Below are 20,533 nucleotides of genomic sequence, written 5' to 3'. Positions count from 1 at the left end.
GAACGTTGTCTAACTTTATTAAAATCACTCAGGTTTCAATTTCTTACAGCAACTGTTGTTTGTGTTAGGATAAGGAAAGTAAACCCCGGGAACACACTTAATCTTTTCAGAAAGACCGTTGAAAGAAATGCTACAGTTACAGAGCAAGCTACATATTTAGCTTGTTAGCTAGATGTTTCCAGGCAATGCAAGTGTCAGGGATTCTGAGGTAATGTAACAGGAACTATAATTCATGGTATTTAAAACAGAAAAGCCACATCAAATAACGAGTTCTAATAATTTGATCACATAAGGCATTTTGTTGGCAAGTGGCCATTGTATAAGCGAGAGAATACCCTCTAAGCTGTACACTACATGATTGCAATAATCATGTCAAATCCATAACATCTCCACAACCTTGTACTGAGTTTTTATGACGTGGTGCAGTGAAGCAACTTTTACAGATGTCACATGACTCTGAAAAATTATGCTACTCTAGCCTACAGATTTAACAAAAATCTCCTTCAAACAGCAGGTTGCAACCCAATAAAAAAAAGAGCAATGGATTAGGCTTTTTCAGTATATTGAGCAAAAATACAGTACATGAATCAATCCGAAGATATAGCCTACATGTATGCTGTGTAAAATGATCACATCATACAAAATCACTATCAAATGCCTCACTGATCAAAGTATTATTCTACTAAATTACTTTTAAGGACAGAGGAAGTAATAATTTCAAACTCACTAGTTATAGTAATACAGTGTCTACCCCATTTTCAAAATATGAAACAGGAATTGCAGTCCAATCAATCCTTGATTGAATTTCGTTATTTTCATTTTTTTTTATTTCAAAAAGGTAATAAAACTAACAAAAAACATCGATATTTGCATTTTCATAACAAGGTCGTACAGTGATTATATTGATCCTCGGTGAGTTATCATAAATGTTTACAACATCGCAAAAACAACTTCGATATTTGCATTTTCATAACAAGGTCGTACAGTGATTATATTGATCCTCGGTGAGTTATCATAAATGTTTACAACATCGCAAAAACAACTTCGATATTTGCATTTTCATAACAAGGTCGTACAGTGATTATATTGATCCTCGGTGAGTTATCATAAATGTTTACAACATCGCAAAAAAAAAAATTATATTCGCATTTTCACAACAAATATTGGTCCTCAGTGAGTTGTCATAAATGTCTACAACACTGCACAAAATGCTTTGATATTAACATTTTCATAAAAACTAGTGATATATGGATTGGTTTTCAGGAAAGATTAAAAAAAAATCTTAAATTGACTCTGTCAACATCACGTCTTCATGTTGTGTTTGTCTTGAATCCCTAATTCACATATGCCTCTACTTTACTGAGAAGCTCAGATGCCTTGGTCAGTGCTAACATTTCATTCTCTGATTTGAACTGTCCATTTGGAATGTGGGGAAATGGATGGCAGTTGGGATACTGAGTTTTTTTGGTGTCCACTCCCAGCGTCTTCAGATTTTCCACAATTTGAGGCAGAACTCTCAGTTGGAGGTTGTAGAGGGAAACTTTTGCAGCCATGGCTGAAATGGAGTTGCTGGTGGGATGTTGACCATGTCTTTTATACTCTGCAGCTATGAGAGACTTTTCCACAGCTTGGTGGACTTTGAACAGACACCACTCTGTGCTCTCCCCACCAGTGTCTTTGTAAGCTGCATTGAAATCACAGCGAGCCTGTCTACACCAGCGCTGGGCCTCCTCCCTGTTCGGCCTCGGGACATTTCCATTATGGGACCAAAAGTTGTAGGAATGTTGGCCTCTCGAGAATCTCTCTCGACCATTTCTGTGATGCCTGGCCTCCTGATTCCATTGCTGATAGAAGTCGCTGAAATTTGAGTTGCTGAAATTTGAGTTGCTGAAATTTGAGTTTCCCCTTGGAGAGGATGAACCTGCAGTTTTGCCTTTGCGGAGTTCTTCAATTCGATTCTGCAAGTATTTAAATGCCTCAGTGGCAAGAGATTGGCAGTCAGGGTTTTTGTCAGGATGCCATCTAAGGTACAGTCGTTTGATGGCTTTATGCCTCTCCTCCTCAGGAAGAGTCCAGATCTCTGCCAAGCATTCGTCAATTTCTCTTTTAGCTTCATCAATAGAGGCTGGTGAGGATCTCGTAGATGAGGATCTCGTAGATGACGAACTTGTAGTTGATGGTTGGGAAGAATGTGGCACAGCTCCTGCTAATGGCTCCAGCTCCATGCAAGAAGTTTCAGCAGATGTGGAAGTCCTCCCTTCAGGTTGTGGCTTCTTTTCTCGTTTCAACTGATACAGGTCAAGACAACTAACTTCAATTGGCTCATCTTCTCCAATTTCTACTTTGTATCTCCGTGAATATTGCCCAGAATGCCCAGGAAGTTCTTCAACGATAACTGCATAAATATACTTGTTTTTGGTGCTGTAGCCAACATATTCCCCCTCTTCAAAGTTATTGAGGATGTTCATGTCTAAGGAATCATGCCATTCTTCTGGAATATCTGTCCCAGGGGCTGGTGGATTGAGAAGGAAGCTTTCAGTTTCAGCACTGTCACGGATCCCATTCTTAGCCAGAGTTTTCCGAACATCTTGCAGACTGTCACACATGAGAAGTTGTCCGAGGACTGGGAGGTGAAGTGATGCGATTTTGTTACCTAAAAGCGCGTTTATCTCCTTTGTCAATGTCATATTGACTTCATTTATCACCTTAGGAGCCATGTCATTGTTGTGTTTTAAGTAAAAGATGCAACCTTGTTGCCCTCGTTTGACAAAAACATCGGTTTCAGTGGCAGTTTTGTGTAGTGGCTGTTTTTCCAGCCAAAGCATTGTTTCCAGGCTTTTGCAGCAGACAATCTGAATACTGCCAAAAGTCTTCTTGCACATGTCAGTCACATCATTTTGTGTTATTTCTCCCTTAGACTGCTCTCTGATAAGACAAATTAGTCCATGTGTAAACGCTCCTGAGGACAGATGTTTGTCAAACCATCCACTAAATTCACAGTCAGTCTCAAACTCACAAAGCTGCATGTGTAATTTCACTTCTTTCTCGTCTGTTAATTGAGACAGCATTTTAGGCTGAAATTTCTGAGGCAGCAATTGCAGCAAGCGATGATGCTCATAGATGTCACTGCCCAAATGACATTCACTGAGTTTCTCAAGCAACAGAAACTTGTTCTCCAGGCCTTCTTCTAACCTTTTGGTCTCAAACACTGTGTCATTGTAGTAGAGTGTGCATGATGGGTATAATTTACCATCTACAGCAGGAAGATACAAAGTCTCTACATCATCAAGAAGGGACTGTTTTCCATGAGTTTTGATTAACTGAAAAAACTGTTCAACAGCACGTTTCACAGTTTTCTGTTGGTTTGGGTTTAGTTGTGGTTTATCACAGGAATCAGCATAAACTGCTGCCAGAACATTGCAATACTGCACTGCAGTAGGTTTGTCCTTTACACCAATTTTCTTGAAGAACTCTATGAACAAGGCATCCTTCGGAGAAATTTTGTACAAATATGGTCTGAACTCATTGTCACAGAGGAGTGAAAGAGAAGCATCATCAGTCCTCACAAGTTCTGCGTCTTTTTCAACCAACACAATGGGAAGACCAGCCAGTGGTTGGCCTTCGAACTCATTTGCTTGCAGGTAGGCATACAAACTTCGAAACACATTAGCACGGGTTTTGATTAACTTGTCAGTTTTACAGGGCGACTGACAGATGTTGCTCATGTTACTGGTTACAAAGTGTGGAGGTGGTTGTTCATGAGCCCCTGCATTTTTCATCATTTGTAGGAGCTTCTGTGACTTATAAACCGGTAGATGTATAATTGGCATTGAGGTCCAAATCAGGTCTTGATGCTTAGAATCGCTTTCCATCAAAGATCCTCTGATTTTAACAGCAGTTCTCTCAGCGGCAAGTGGTTGATGATAGTTATGTAGTTCTTTTCGAATTTCCACAGGAAAAATGAACTTGATGTCAGCTATGCTCTCCAGCAACTTTTCCTCTTTATTTTGGTTGTTACTCACAAAAGTCAAGGTTTCTTGGAAAAGTAATCTTGATTTCAGTTTCAACTCTCCAAGTTGGCGATTTCTTTTTGCTTCTGATTCTAACTCGTATGCAAACTGTATTATGTCATCTTTTGACACAACATGCTTCATTCCAAGTTCTCTGAGTAACTTTTTTGGTAGTTCTGTTTGTATATTTCCTTCACACAACTCAGTCCAAAATCCTTCAGGCACAAATCTCTCTTGGGGCACCATTGTCTTGTATAGTTTGACACTCTCATCAAAGTAGTATGATGCCGTCTCCAATCTGCCTTGAGAATTGCGAATCAATTTCACTGTCTTCATCGAGGAGATGATTTTGTCCTTATACGTTAAATAATTCAAATCATGTTGTAGTGACAGTAACAGTTTGAGGCAGTGAAGCATCTCCGTCTCTGTGAGTGTGTGTACAACGGGCAGAATGAACTTCATGAAACAGTCCAAATCTGTCAGGATTTGGATTTTCAATGTTTCTGACAGACTGCAGTTCTCTGGATTGTTTTGGAGAAAAATGTTGTTGCTGTCAGGTAGGATGAACAAATCTGGAAATGTCCTTGAGTAGGTGCTTTTGAGGATAAATACCTCTTTAGGTCCATCAATCCTCACTCGGTTACCATGTATTGTTTCAAATAATGGTATGGATCTGAGCTTCCTCTCATACCCTTGTTTGTCTTTGGACTTGGATACTCCAGACTGCAGGAAACACTGAAGCTCTTTCATATCATCAGTGGAAAGCTGGGAAAACTCTGAGTGGTTAATGTTGTAGACCTGGTCCAACACAGAGCTTTTATCATTCACATCCATAAGTTCAGGGTGTAGAATTAAATGTTCCTGTCGGTCTACATGTACCCCACAGAAGAATACACTGTCAAGCTTCATAAAACCAAGTTTAAAGAGGATGCCTGATATGTCCCTGTCTGAGGCGAACTGAATCACACTTGGCATGACTTTCATTGTTTGCAGGAAGTGCTTGTTGTTTAACCTTGGACACACAACAGGTAAAATGCAGCAGTCATTGAAGAGCTGCCTCACATCACTTAATGTCAGACTTTGTTCATCACCACTAGATGTAACAGGTTTAATTTGACTTGCTAAGAACTTCCAAAGTGATTTCAACCACTGCAGCATTGTCTTGTTTGGGACATGAAGACCACTGTGTGGATCAACTTCACAGTTCTGAAGATGATGCTGAATTAACGGCTTCAGATATCCCGCTGCACAGGGAACTGTCAAATGTCTGACAAGGTTGAAAGTTTGCAGAACATGAATGTGGCCTCTGTTGGTCTGATAATCTGCAAATTGGTCCTCATTGCCAAAGAACATACTTTCATAGCTTGATATATGCTTGGGAGATTTGGAGTTAAACACTCTCAAAACTTTATCTCTTGTGAGAAGAAGTGGAAGCCCATTCACTAACCTGGAATCATCATTGTTGACCTTTTTTGAGTCGAAATGTTGTAAGCAGAAACTCAAGAGCTTTGAACATCTTGTTTCATCTCTGATCAGAGTGGCAGTTATGGGCAGGGGTAAATCCTTATCTGTTTGGGTTGGGTCATTGAGAGGTTTTTCTCTCAGGAAAGTCTGCACAGTTAAAGGATTAACATCTTTCAGTTCAATGCCAGCAGATTTGAAACTATTCCAAACTTTTTGCATTTTCATGGAAAAGGGAACCAATGTCATTCCAAGATCTTCCAAAATGGGATTCATCTTGTCATTTGCTGATTGTGTCAGGTAGGGTGCCTTAGTTGATTCAGTTTCTCTGACGTTACACCAGTCAAAAGAGTACTCCCAAACTTCTCGGTGTGCAATTATACGTGTTGAACTCCTCAACACTGGAATCACATTAAGGCCTCTTTCTTTGATTGATCTGTACACCTCATGTATCATTTCATGCCAATCCTGACCAACATCTTTGGACACAGTTGGCCAAAAACACAAGTATGACTCAATATGTGCATGAAGGACTTTCTTATCTGCAATGTTATGGCTGATGTAATGAAGGAGATCAGCATACAGTGGAGCAATGACATTCTGTTTCAAAGATTTATTCCAGTTAGATTTTAGATTCTGCCCATCTTCTTTCCAAAGGCTTCTCCTGGCAGAATCTACCTCAAAGTTGGCATTGACATGCACTGGCAGTCCAGTTTTCCCTGGCAAAGGAAGTGAACAAAAGGCTTCTCCAATAAAATCCATATGGCTGGATGGTGCTAGACTCTTACTGGTCTTTGAGCTCACACGTGCCGCTATTGCTGCTTGGGGAAGTTTGTCTGATAGTGCTATTTCTCTTTTGCCACTGTTTTTGAATGAGCCAAACTGTTCTGCAATGATCCATTTACTTTGTCTTTTATCTGAGGTTGAAATCATGGTTTCATAAATGGCCTTGTGTGGGGTTATTGGTTTGTCAGACTGTAGCGCATTTTGTTGAAGTTTTACAAAAGCATCTTTTCCTTCTGTGCTTGTCTTTGGTATACTTTTTTCAACCATGAAGATGGTTTTGAGTTTCCCTGAATGGTCACTGATTTCATGGACTTTTATTTTGCAGATGTTTTTCAGAAACAGTATTAGTCCTTCAGGATCTTCAGAGAGGGCAGAGCAGAGTTCTTTCATGTCATGGTCAGTGACTCCCTGCTGTGATATTTTAGAGCTGTTTGCCATGGTACCCACCCTTAGAGGTAATCTGAACATGGTGCCCTCTGTAAGAGGAAATATGTCTGGAAGAAAGGATTTGTAGACATCCATGTACATGTTCTTGAAAGTGTCAGCTAGTTTATAGCCAGTGCCAGCTAGTGGTTTGTCTGAATGACTTTCAATGTATTTTTGATTGGGATCAGAAATGCAGAGTAATTTATCTCCAGTGAGGATTGAGGGGCAGTCAGTGAGATGGTAAACAGAGTTGAATCCCACTCCGTACTTCCCTATCTTCCCTGGAGAGTTGCGCTTTCCTCCTTCTCCCAGCTGCTGAATGCCAGCCAGGTCAGCATCAGAAAACACTTTGTTATTGAACACACACAGTGCTGGACCCTGCAGTTGGTTCCATTTCTTTCCAAATGTTTTTGTTTTGCCATGCTGTCGTCTGTCCCAAACAAAGTGAATTTCAGTTGCCTCTGCATCATCAGCATTTTGGATAAGCTCTTTAAGGATATCCTTCTTTGATGGATAGGCTGAAATTATGTTTTTAATTCGAACAGTTAGTTGCTCCTGCTGTTCAAACTGAAAAACAAATGGTGAAATGTTCTCAACTACGTGGTTTTGCAGAGTATGATGCCTGGTTGTTTTGATTCCAAAGTGGCGAGCTGCAACACGTGAGATATCCTCGTGGCATAATGTGACACCTGAAGCGACTGGCATCCATGGGCTGTCATTGTAAAACATCTCACTTGCAGGTTGTAAAACACCATGTTCATTGGGTATCAGACAGTCACCTGTTGTTTTCTCTTTAGCCTCATATATCCCTTTGTTTAAAATTGTGAGACAAATTGACAGCTCACTCCTTGGCAGGGGCTTGTTGCCATGTTGAGAGTGCAATTCCTGGAGCACAGTTAGAAACTGACTGATTGTAAAATGTTTTTTAACACCTACACTTTCCCAGAGCCCCCTGAAACAAGTGAAGGCAGGTGGAAGTACATAGAGATAGGGTTTTGCTTCAAATTGCTCATTTTCTGCTACACGGTTCACATTTACAAATGTATTGCCAACAAGAATGAATGGGAATGAATTTGCCCTCTGTGAAATGAAAGTGGAATTCCCAGAATCACTGAGCCAATGATCCAGAAACTTATAGCATTCACATGCTATTTTGTGAAGCATGGATCTGTCAATGAATTGAGATTGCTGACATGCTTCTTGCAGCTGCTGAAGCACTGTCTCAGGTCTTGGACTGTCATGAACTCCCAAAATTTGCAGGACTGGATCAGAATTGTGTATTTTCAGATTGGTATGATCCAGCACGGGTTGTGTCATGTTAACGAGTAGGGGGCATTTGTCACTAAAAACATCAGTGGGCCTTCTAAGTATTGCATTTCTTTCCATTTTTGTATCACCGGAGGAAAATGCTGGGAGAAATTCAGTCATCCTCAGTGTTTCCCAGTGGAGAGAGTCTTTGTCATACATGTGATTCTTCATAAGTTCAAGAAGGCACTTCAAATGCCCATATGCTTTCTTTTTGTCAGTGCTCCAGGTTTTGGTGATTGTGCCTGCTTTCTCTGTGATGTCTTCCAATGGGAGATGATCATTTGCCATTCCAAGTTCAACCAAGCGTTGAATCCTTTTGGGGGAGCAAAAGTCATTTTTGGTACCACCAAGCAAGCGCCCCTCTTCTGGTTCAAAAAGACAGACCACTTTCCCTGATGGATTCACAAGTTTCTTGATATACTGGAGCTGCCCGTCTGTTGTGGGGATGCATGGATAGCGGACCAGTAGATTGTCAATTTCTTTGATGTTAAGGTCAATAGCATGCAGCACAAGAGTATCTCTACTCTTAGGGTCCATGGTACCAAGGTTGTTAAACACTGCTTCATGGTAAAACTTCTCCCAGTTCCATGTTCTGTTCTGTAAAACCTTTTCTAGGCCAGCCTGTTTGAAGCCATTTCTCAACCACAGTGGAAGAAGAACAACATGGTTGGGTGCTTTTGCATGTTTCCTGCACACCTGCACTGCAAGTGCATTGATGTCTTTATCCTCCTCAATGCTCTCATGTAGAAATATGGCATTGTCCATAGAGCACCAATGTTCTCCATCACTAAAGAGCTCTGGACCAATGGAGTGCTCGGCAATGGCAGAGTAAAATGCATCAACCAAAGGCTTGAAAGTTTGACTCACTTTCTCTCTATCAGGCCAAAAGTTGTGATAACAGTAAGTTTCCAGTTGCTTGTTTTCAGACATTTTCTTTAGTACCAAGAGTACAGTAACATATGCTGTCACTACAGGATCCTGAAGAAGGGCTTTGTTCCAGTCATGTTTCACTCCACTCTCCCATAGACCTTTTCGGTTGCTTGTCACAGCAAATGTTCCATTTACATTGACTGGAAGACCTGTTTGAATGGAAAGAGGAAGGAAGCAAAATGCCTGTCCAACAAGATCTGTTTGTAATGAGGCCAGTTTCCCAGTGTCTGGATCATTTTGCAAAGGCACAGCAATCCCCCCGATGGGCAAAGAGAACGTGGCTTGCTTGTGTCCTTGAAGGGCCATTTTCAAAGACTGATGTGTCCCAAGACAGTTGTACAGGAGCCAAGACTGGACTTCAGTTGCACCAGATTGCTGGCTGGTTATTTGGACAATGTTGACTGTGCCGCTGTCAATGACCTCTTTGCATTTTCCATCAAGTTTCATCAATGCTTTCTCAGCTTGATTCTGCTTTGATGCATTAGTTTCATCAGGAACCTTCATTGTACTCACAGTGGTTTTGGACACAGTGAGGACGGTTTCTATTTCGTCATGTCTTGGTGGAGTTGATACATTGTTTGAGATACTTTGTAGAGATAATGTATTGATGTTCTTCAGAAACAGCAAGTGAGTTTGTGAATTCTCAGTGAAGTGCTGTTGAAAAGTGATGATATTGTGTTTGTGATACACCTTTGTGCTTATTTCTGACTTGAGAGCCTCTTCTTCAGTTCGGAAAGGTAGTTTGATCAGAGTTCCTGGATAGGGTTCAGGGAGACTTTGTCTGGTGAAATTACAATCAAAAATACGTTCATATGGTCCAAACTGACCAGGAAACCAATGAAAAAGTCGCTGCTGAGAAAGATCCAGCTTGATTCCAGGATTTGTTTTATGTTTGATGTGCTTCTTAAGGTGAGTTACATTTGGATCAAGTATGAGAAGACTGTTGCCACTGAGGACAGAAGGAACATCTGTCACATGATACACAGTATTGAATCCAAGTCCAAACTTTCCAATTTTTTCCACATTGTTTTCCTTTGAGGCAGAGCCAACTCTGACAATATTTTCCCAATCCGCAGCTGTGAACTGTTTGTTATTAAATGCCCAAAGACAAGGTCCCTGACAAAGGGCCATGTCAGGGTCAATGAGACTTTCAGGGGCATCTTTGTGCACTCTGAAATCCACCAAGAAATTACAGGCTTCTGCCCCAGCATCTTCTGCATTTTGAATGAGCTCTTTGAAGATGTCACTTTCTTCATCATACTCTTTAAGAATGTTTTTAATCCTTGTTGTTATTGGTTCAGACTGTCCACACTGTTCTATTCCCACTAACTCTGGAGCAAGGATGTAGGTACTGAGAAATCTGATGTTAAACCATTCAGCTGTTGCTTTTGGGATTTCTTCATGTACAACGTGAATTTCCTCCTGACTGTACTTATACTCTTTCAACCCATTTTTGCTTACGTCACAGAAGACTGCTGTTGACAGTGGTTTAAGGGTATATCGGTCACCCTCTATGAGGACTGGCACCGGGATGTCATCCTGAACTATCTTCTTCTCTCTCCACAGCCAGTTTAGAATTTCTATTGACACTTTTATCTCAGAGGAACTTGCAAATGGCTGTTGCCTTCCTTCAATGGTTTGCTGGATAGAATGAAGAATGCCAACAATTTCTTCATCTGAAAGTGATGTTCTCAGGCCAAACTCCTGGAGTAACCTCTTGTATGGCAGAAATTCATTTGGCACTTTCCCAATGTAAGAGCTCAGATCTAGATTACGTGGGTAGTCTAGAACCAGATCCTGTGGTGATACAAGCTGGTTGTGGCTCCACAGCCAACGTTTTTCCTTGTTCATCATTGTTACAAATTCAGAGATGTGGTCTTGCATGTGTTTGTAAATGCTATACAACTTTGTTTTGAAATCCACATTTGTGTCAGGATCAGCCATTTTCTGTGCTTTTGATGTCAAGACTGACAAATTTTCTATCACTTTTTCTGGTGGGGGTAGGCGTTTGAGACCAAGTTTGCTGCTAACTTTGTCACTGAACTCTCCCACCAGGGGCATTACATGCCCAACAATGTCATCGTACTTAGAATGTCTTATTTCATCTGGACAGAAGAAACAACTTTTCTGATATTTGTCATTGCAGTGTTTTTTGTCATTACCAGGTGTAGCACATGGGACCCATTTTAGCATTTTGAGGCGATCAAGCTGCTCATGAGAAAATTTTGACAGTAGATCATTAGTATCCAGCATTTTCAAGAGCACCTGAGCTCTTTTGTGAGCCTCAGTTTGAGAGTTAACGTGCAGTTTGTCAATCTGTGTGGCGGCATGCAACAAGTGCTCAGGTGACACATCTGCTTCTTTATTTAGCAATCCTAGATCTGTTAGGCTTTTAAGCATCTGTGATGTGTGAGTGTATAAAGTTGGGGGGAAGAAATCTGACTCAAAAATGGCTTTAAAAGTTTGAATTCTTGGATCAAAAAAGCTTGAGGTCTTTTTCAGCTTTCCATTCACTTCAATGAAGCTCAAGTCCTTACATCTGCGTTTCAAGGTCTGATTTTGAGAGAAAAGGATATTACCATGCTGTAAAATCCAAGTCATGATTTTCTCAGTGTCTTCTTTTCTGTAAGCCCCCCCCTCAATACAGTCAATGAGGAGATTGGCTGCTTCAGCTGTGTCCAAGAGATTAACTTTGAGCAGCTGTAACAGTCTGCGATCAGCCTCAGTTGCACACTGCACTACTGAATCAGGCATAGGGAACTCTGTTGGTACTGTTAGACCTGAAATTAGAAGCACAGCCTGTTTTGATTGAGCTGCAACACAGGATCCTTTCATGGTTTGAAACAGAGGCAACTTTGAGAGTAAATCTTTCTCACTGACTGAGAGAGAATCCAGACGAGAGAGGTAATCTTTCAGTTCTTCTCGTGCTTTGTGAGAGACAGTCTTGAATTCTCTGGTGAGATCCTGAGAATCTAAATTCACTAAGACTTTCATGACACTCTTTGGAGAAGGACACAGCACATAAGAGTCTAGGTCTTCATGCTTGAGCCACTCGTTTCCTCTCACCACTGTGCCACCGACTTTGTTCACCAACTGAGCTATTTGTTCTGGCAAGTTCATCTGCTTGCTTTTCTGAAAAATGAGGCTTGTGTTCTTCTGTAGTTTTGCTAGTAATACAGGGTGACTGACAGACAGGGGACTGACTGGTATTAAAGGCATTCCAGTGAAATTACTTAACTCTTTGAAATGTTTGTTGAGAAATTTCCAGAATTCTTGGAGCCAGTCTAAAGGTGGATGTTGATTGCTGCTGATGTCCCAGGTAACAAGCCCTGTCCTCATCTGCTTCCAGTCCTGTGGCATATACCTCCTTGTATATTCAGCCACCTGGTCTGCATCAATGTTGATGACCTTGAATAAATCTGAAAAATATATATATAAATATATGTATGTGCAGTGTGAAAACATGCAGATGACAACTTGTAAATCACTATAGTCTATAAAATGGCATCCCTACTTTTCTTGGCCAGTTCTTTCAGGTGGGTACTGCAGGCTGGACTGAGATCATCTGGGATGAAGAGGTGTTTGCAGAATGGTAGCAAGACTCTGCACAAAGGATAGGTTTGTTCATTGTGCATGTAACAAAAACAAGGACATTTGCATATCATTTTAGTGTATATTAAGTGACCAAACAATAGATATTCTTCTACAGTCTAAATTCAATCACATAAAATAATAGCAATTGTCAAATAATATACTGAAGAAAGTAAGCGTGACATATGATCCTAAGATTTGGGGAACAACTGCCAACATGTTAACTTAGTACAGATGTAGTTGCTTTAAATTACAGTCAATAATAACTTGTGTTAATCAATTTAAAATATACTGTTTATGAAAAAAATCTGAGCCACATCTGTGGTGTTTTCTAAGGTCTGAAACAAGTTATATGGTTCCTGAATAAATGAAAGGTGCCATGCATGTAAAATCAGAGCATTTGAGACAGGGATTTGGGCCCACATCTGCAGTATTAGAGTCTGTTTCACTGCCCCCCAGTGGCCAAAATTTCACTCACTCAGGTTGGTGGTTGAGTTCAAAATCGACCAAATATTAATAGTTTACTTCATAAGCTAAATAATACACTTTAGTAAACACAGCTACAACATTAACATCCCTACAAAATATCTTCCTTTAATCAAGGTCTTGTAGCCCAGAGATTGTAGATCATTATTTGAGACTAATATACCAAAAATGCCAGTTTCAAACAAGTGACCATTATCCATCCAATCATCATCTATCTTTAAAGTTGAAGTTGTTGCTTAAAGCCGATAGCTGACTATGAACTTAGGCTACACACCACATTGTTCGGTCCACATTTTGCCCACTAATCAATAATGATTATAGCAATAGTGATGGCAATAGTGATTGTTTTGCTTGTATACGACAAAGTGTTAAACAACAGAAACCAGACCAAATGACAAATATGATTTTTCCTTCTATGGATGTAAGCCCAAAATGAACAAAAACAAACAACATTTATAACCAGATACCCTTTATTTCTTTAGCAGTGATATATTTTTTATCTCGACAATAAAGCCAAAAATTAAAACCAACCTTGGAAATTCATTGCTGTCAATTAAAGCAGTGTCGTCCTCTCTGTCTGTGAATGATCTGAAAGAGCCATCGTTGAGTGGAAGCAGCTGAAGACCCTCGAGTTCTCTGTATTTTCCATCATTCAAAATGTACTCCAAAAGACAGAGTTTGTCGTCTTTAGAGATGATGTGCACACCAGTCCTACGGAGAATATCCCTTAGGAACGTTGGAGTCACATGTTTTAGTGTGTTGAGGTGTGGATAGGCCTCATTTATAGCTCTTGCAACACTACCTGGTAAAGTTACCAGATTTTCTCCACAGGAAACCAAAGTCCTTTTAATGGCGGCCAGTATGTCAGGGCTTGTTGGACCATTACAGGGGAACACAGCTTCAGATGGAGTGATAAACTTTCTTTCATCTTTGGCCAGAGAGAGGACAGCCACATTCTGTCTGAATAAGTGATGAAGAACATCTAGAGCAACATCATACCACTTGTCTTTGTGCTTTATCTGGGCGATATCTGGCCACAGATCGTACACAGAAGCGACAGGCAGAATACATTCTTGGGCAAGTTTGATAGCATCCTGAATGATCATGAGGTATGCCTGTGGGAGCACCTCCTTCATCAGCAATTCATTCCACACAGCATGTTCGTCATGTTTCTGGTCTTCCTCTTGCCACTTGATGTGTCTTCTGTTGTCTGTGAGGCCAAAGCATGCGTTGACATAAACTGGGAGTCCTGTCTTATTGGATTCATTGTTTGGGAGGGGGAGAAAGCAGCTCAGTCTACTCTCGCTACAGCCTCTCTTCTCACCACAAGGGAATGCCAAATCAACTTGAGGGAAAAAGCTCAACTTTTTTGCAAGTAAATCGAGATTTTCTACATTGCCTTCTTTCATGGTACATGTTGTCACAAGCCACTTTGTTTCTTTGTGGTCTTCTGAGTTGAGGGTTATTAATTTGAACCTTGTTGAACCCTCAATGATTGACTCGTCTTCTGACTCCAAAACGACATCTGTGAGAACTGAGGATTTTACTTCAAGTCTGGTGTTAACATTGCCATGTACGTTGATATGTATCAAGGACACAGAGGTCACGTTTTTCAGGAACAGGAGGCTTAAGTCTGCATCCGCAATGAAGCTATCAAAAAGCTCCACCACCTTATCAGAGTCATATAGATTATCTGAAATGTCTGATGCCTTGCTGCGCAAGGGGAATCTGAAAATTGTCCCATCAAAGTGCTGATCCTCCGTGACGACTTTTGACCACTTTTGTCTGCCTGCAAGCGAAACTATATCTCGAAAGGGTTGGAACTGATCATGCATAGTCAATAGAGCTTTCTGGTGTTCTGGATCTTCCATAGACCACAGAAAACCTCCATTTCTTTCTCCAAATATTTTTTCTTGGGGGTCCATGAAGCCAAGGTGCCCTGAACTGAATATACTTGGCACATCTGTAAATAAAGTGAAACAGATATTTTCCCATTAATTTACTACACATGTTCTCTAAAGAGTAAACTTAAACTGAGACTATTAGGTATATTTGTGATAAATGTACATAGTTTCACCTGTTATGTGATAAACAGAGTTGAAGCCGATTCCAAACCTCCCGACTTTGTTTGGGTCATTGCGCTTGACGCTCCTCCCTGCCATCTGAATTCCTTCCCAGTCATCATCAGTGAACGCTGCATTGTTGTAGGCGTAGAGAGCAGGACCTTTGCAAAAACAAAAAAAATAGTTCCAGAGAAAAGTGCTTATGACATTAGGTTAATGCATCCATGCCATCCATCATTAATTCTCTCTGGTCTCTCTATTTTGAAGTTATTTTGAAATGTTTAAGGGACTGAGGTTGTAAACATACAGTATAATTAGCACACATTAGGCAATGGGCACACAAAGTTCTTTTGGTAATATTTTAGTAATGTTAGGGTCTTTTGTTTAATATGGTGACCACGGTCTACTGCAAATGTAACCAGTGACATATATTGCAGAGACTGCCTTATGTCTGCTGAATATAAATGATTAGCATGTCATCAAGTGATCATGAGAACCAAGTGTGTTGGGTTGCCAGAAAACAACCTGTTCTTGTCAAGATACAAAAAAATAAGAATTTTGTAGTAATGACAAAAAACATTACACGCGTAGATAACCACCCTACAACACTATTCTCTGAACATCCTGCATACCTTGGTATTCTCCCAATTGATGAGTCCAAAGGCTCTCAGTCCCATAGCTTCTCTCATCATGGATGAAAACCACTTCTGTGGCTTGAGCATCATCTGCATTTTGAATCAGCTCCTGTTAACAAATAAAAACAATAACCATTAACAGAGCTTGGCAGACCAAAGCTAAAACCCAAGGATTCCCACGTTCCTCTGCGCTACTGCCACTGTGCCAAGCTGGAGCTACATAAATTAGTATAGTTAAAGCTCCTGCACACCCTTAGACCATGCACACAGGTGTTTTCACTTATGTTGGTTGTCGTGGGAACTGAAATATCAGTTCTTGTCTAGTGCAGATGAGAGTTGGCAGTCTCTCTTCAAACATAGTACTTTGGAATAATGTACATATATTCATTCTAACAACAGGAAGCACATGATTTCACCCAAGGGGTTATTTGACCTTTCAAACATGATCAAAACATCATCTTATCTTAGGACTCATTGTTCTCCTCCTATCTTCCATCCACCAGCTGCACCTACTCCTTACTTTTCTCACATATCTCGTTGTTATGCGGAGACACATTATTAACTTTCTCAGAACACACTGACACAGGTAGAGGGGGGCCTCAACCTCCCCTCCAGGCTAAACTCTTTTACAATAAGCTTTCTCGTATTCAGTTTCACAATGACTTTAACATTGTAATGTTATAACATGAGGCACATTTATGTGTATTGGAAACACATGATTATAAAGTAATTTCCCTCACATGGTCAATTAGATTCCTCTCAGGACTGTGTGGGTGTGTATAAACTACGCTTGATTGACATCTCCCTATATGACACACCTAAATGAAAGCCTTAATTAATGTGATGAGTTGCTCCCATGTTCGACAAGTCAAATGTCCAGTGAGAAAGGTCTATTGGAAACTTAAAATTACAGAGAAATTGATTCACAATCAATAAACATGGAGTTACCAGTTCATTCAGTACACCCACATAACTAAATCTAATGAAAAATTCAATTCAACAGCTCTGCGATAAATCATACTTTTATATAGTTTATCATGTTCAGTTTTGTTGACACTGCATCAGAGAGATGTTGATTCAACTCTGGTCGTTTTGGATTCTTTAGTTTGTAGTATTGTTGAATTGTATTGCATTTCTAATATTTTATCTACCTCCACTGACATAATGGGGGTACCTAATAAACTGGCAACTCAGTGTATTGTCAAATGCAGAACACCAGTGCATGACTAAATTAAGCATGATTTCCCCGTTTGCAACAATCCAGTGTTATCATGTTTCAGTATTAACTGTTTAGCAGGTGTAAAAGTGCAGCAATAGACGTTTTGACAGAAGACATTTTGACTTGTCATAGTAGGAAAAGCATTGGTGTTACTAACATTAATGAAGGCTGAATTCCATTTAGATGCTTCCGTTTCAGGGTCGTTGTATTGTGCATGCTGGCTCGCTGTAACACTGTCATGACTTACTGGGACACTTGAATAGAACAGATTCATCATTACTGTTGTTAGTACGGTAACACCTGTGCTTTTCAAGTCAAAATGTCTGCTGTGAAAATGGCTTACGGGAGCATGCTTTGCACCAAATTATGACAACCAGTATTTTGTGGTAGAAAAATACATTTTGTACAGTTTTTTTCAATATGCTCCATTGATGGTGTAGGTACATAATTGATATGTTATCTGTTTAGAAACTGAGAAAAAAGGTGTCTTTTCACAACAATTTAATCCAGCTCAGTGTCCTAAAATCTACATTTAAATGTGAATATGTAACAGCAAGATTTTGACCATGAATCGGATGCATTGCAAAATAGGCTTTTGGACAGACTGCTGTCGCACAAATAGCAATTAAAGCAAAACGAACAGATCTAACTTATTGCAAAAGGAAACTTAAATAGTCGAGCAATTGAAGACAGGGAATCATATTTATCACTGATTTTACTACTAAAACCATGCAAATAAAAAATATATATTATGAAACAAATCCTCAGTGTGACCCTAATATTTTTGTGGAGCAGCCAGCAAGTCTTAAACAGTCTCCCACAGTTGGTGACAACATTATATGTATTTATTTACCTCCAGCACTAAGGACTACTTCAGTAACCTGTCAACCCAAATTTTGTGGGGAATGCAACTATTATAGCAACATCAAACAGAAAGTCTTCATTTGTTTGCTTTTATTAACAGAGACAATGCGCAATACATTCATTGCACCAGAAGCTCATTTGCTCATCTGTGGTCCCTGGGTGGGGACCCATCCAGGTTTTTATACAGTCAAAACTAATGTGATAAATGGGTTCATTGAACGGGACTCCTCCTTTTGTTGTTTTATTGTCAGGAAAAAAATAAATGGTGCAATAAATTTTTTCCCCCCCATATTTCTTATCCAAAATGTCTGTAAATCAAGTAAAAATCACCTGTTTTTGGGACTCAAAATAAATTTAAGCAGAATCAACATGTTTAGCTAGCAACCATGCTGGTCATACCAAAGGAAATAGACTTCCAAAATCTAGGTGTCTATAAGTAAGATCTAAAAAAAGAATGCTATTAGTAGGTTACATATCAATTAGACAATATGAGACGTTATATAAAGTAATTATTATAAGCAGTATTTTACAGAGCATTGTACTGACCTTCAAAATTTGTCCACCATCTGGATATCGACGTAGAATATCTTTCAGGTAGTCAATGAAGGGCGGTGCTGTTGCCCCGAAGGATGTTCTAAACAAAGCAGGAGTAGATTAAAGAGTAAGAATTAAAATTCAATCAACACAGGGTGAGTCCTCCTTAAGCAAATAGGGTAGGAAGAGCTGGGATTAGAGTCAAGTTCGACCAGCACATAAATTTGACTTATATGTTTGGCCATAAAGTTTAAGTGCTTTACTTGAATTTAGATGATACCTGTCGTTTCCTTGCTGGCCAATAAAATGGATTCAGAGCTATAATGTTCACAAGTATGTGAATTTATATAGATGCGTGCTCCAAGACTAATAAGAATCTTCTGTGTAGCGGTTTGCAAGTGGTTATGTAATAGTCATGAATTGTTATTTTGTATAATCAGTCATGCAAATTAGCTCATTAAGTCAAATAATGCATTGCAAAACCAAAAAAGCTATCTAGGCAGTTGGGGATAGATTTCATGAGTTTCTAATCAGTGTCAGTAACTCAAATACTGCTTCAGTGCACAACTTCAAAATAGCAAGTTCCAGGTCATCAGTCAGCACAGGAAAGTGAAAACAGATTGAGGTGCAACTCACCGAGCTTTTTTCTTTGCCTTCGGACTCATCCTTCCAGGGTTCGATGCTGTAAGAGAGTCAGAGTGTCGTTACAAAAGCATTGCAGAACAAACCTCTCTTTTATCCACATCAAACTCAAATGAAGTCAGTGTAGTCCCTGGCAATAATTGTGAGTTAACACAAAGCTTTAAGGCCTGAGCACTTCAAACTGGAGACTTTAACACCTTGCAAATACATTAGTACGGCTGAATATTTATTTGAATGCTTTAAAGTTTACAAAGCTAAAAATGTACATAGTCAGACATCAATGGATGAAGATCTGACTGCCTTATTGTCATTTTAGAAGTCCAAGACTCACACTTTTAACTGTAAATTCAAGATTTCTTCATCTGTAAATTCAAAATGTGTTTTAAACATGGGCAAAAACTCTAACCCTGTGCTAGCAATACCGTGGGTAAGACATAATCAAAAGTATGAAAAGATAAATAAGAAATAAGTAAATTGAAAGAGAAATGGAAAAAAGGTATGGGAAGTCCTGTATTGATTTGATAAGTATTTATATCTGTTTATTCTTTTCTGTATTTATTGTTTACTTATATGTGTATTTACTTTTCAGTGTTTGTTTGGCCATGTGAAAACTAAGGGTGTGGTTAAGACATCTGTAGTCAGACCCAGACTACAGATGTAAACTGATTTATAGTCTTTTATTACTCAGACTGACACTAGATGAGAACTAAGTTAATAATGTTTTCTGATGATATCAGTCAGATTTGTAAACACAGGTAAAACTGATGCCTGTTTCACAAAGCAGGTCTATTGGAGCTTTCTGACAAACCCACAAAACCCGAAACAGGTATTTGATACATCAACCCTGTTCTAGATTTTAGGGGGTTGTCTGGTTTTGTTCAACCAAGTATTCAGATACTTTTGCTGAGTCACACTACAGTACTGTAGAGTCTTCAAAACATTTGTAGTGTAGCATGTTGCTGCCTCACCTAGGGATCTTATACCGTCTTATAATGTATAACCAACGACTCTGAAACTGTAATAGTACTATTGTAACCCCTCTCTGGGGGAAATTGAGGCTGGTCATGCCTCTGCATCTATAGTTTGCTATTGCCTAACACCAAAGCAGGAAATGGATGAATAAATGAATGCAGCTTTATGCAAAAGAATAAATACATAAATGACTCAATACAGAGATGCAGTTACAGTACAATGCAGTATAAGAAATAATTAAATTAAGGAACAAATTAACTTTTTTTTTTAATTTCATAGATTAATTTCCTAATTTCTCTGGCATTCATTTCTGTTTTGATCCATTTTTGCATGTATTGCACCCCATAATGCCCTATACGTAGCCTACTTTACATACTATAAGTTAATGTACTCATAAATGCTATGCTGATAAATGCTAATAATGCATAGCACAGTAATAAAATCACAGTACCTCAGTCATGTTAGTCGAAGGTTCGCAGCCGCTCTGTGGCCAAATTCAAAGAAACTAATGGTATCAGTTGTGCTGTTTATAAAGGCTGGCGAAGTCCAACCCCAACCCCGTGCGTCGTTTCCCCTTTTAACACTACTCATGCTTGTTTCTTTCGT

General features: G+C 39.6%; 1 protein-coding gene across 1 annotated transcript; it reads right to left on the bottom strand.

Annotated features, from left to right (window-relative positions):
* Positions 1-799: 799 nt before the first annotated feature.
* Positions 800-20,472, bottom strand: si:dkeyp-118h9.7 (sacsin). The gene is made up of 8 exons (XM_044218142.1): positions 20,379-20,472; positions 18,950-18,995; positions 18,326-18,413; positions 15,694-15,805; positions 15,076-15,222; positions 13,530-14,961; positions 12,436-12,524; positions 800-12,340 (listed from the first exon to the last, which is right to left on the bottom strand). The coding sequence occupies exons 2-8, from the start codon at positions 18,976-18,978 to the stop codon at positions 1,335-1,337; spliced, it is 12,903 nt and encodes a 4,300-aa protein (XP_044074077.1). The 5' UTR covers positions 18,979-18,995; positions 20,379-20,472; the 3' UTR covers positions 800-1,334.
* Positions 20,473-20,533: the final 61 nt, after the last annotated feature.

The sequence above is a fragment of the Siniperca chuatsi genome, linkage group LG12, assembly GCF_020085105.1.
Source record: "Siniperca chuatsi isolate FFG_IHB_CAS linkage group LG12, ASM2008510v1, whole genome shotgun sequence".
Taxonomy (NCBI): Eukaryota; Metazoa; Chordata; class Actinopteri; order Centrarchiformes; family Sinipercidae; genus Siniperca; species Siniperca chuatsi.
This window is presented reverse-complemented; position numbering and strand designations above follow the sequence as displayed.

Bases quoted from the DNA above. Each gene is read 5' to 3' on its own strand.
- si:dkeyp-118h9.7 (XM_044218142.1), bottom strand. From the start codon at position 18,978: ATGAGTCCGAAGGCAAAGAAAAAAGCTCG. The intron at 14,962-15,075 runs GTGAAACTATGT...CTTTATTTACAG, and splicing joins CTCTGTTTATCACATAACAG to ATGTGCCAAGTATATTCAGT. The intron at 12,525-13,529 runs GTTGGTTTTAAT...TCCTTTGTGCAG, and splicing joins GACAGCAATGAATTTCCAAG to AGTCTTGCTACCATTCTGCA.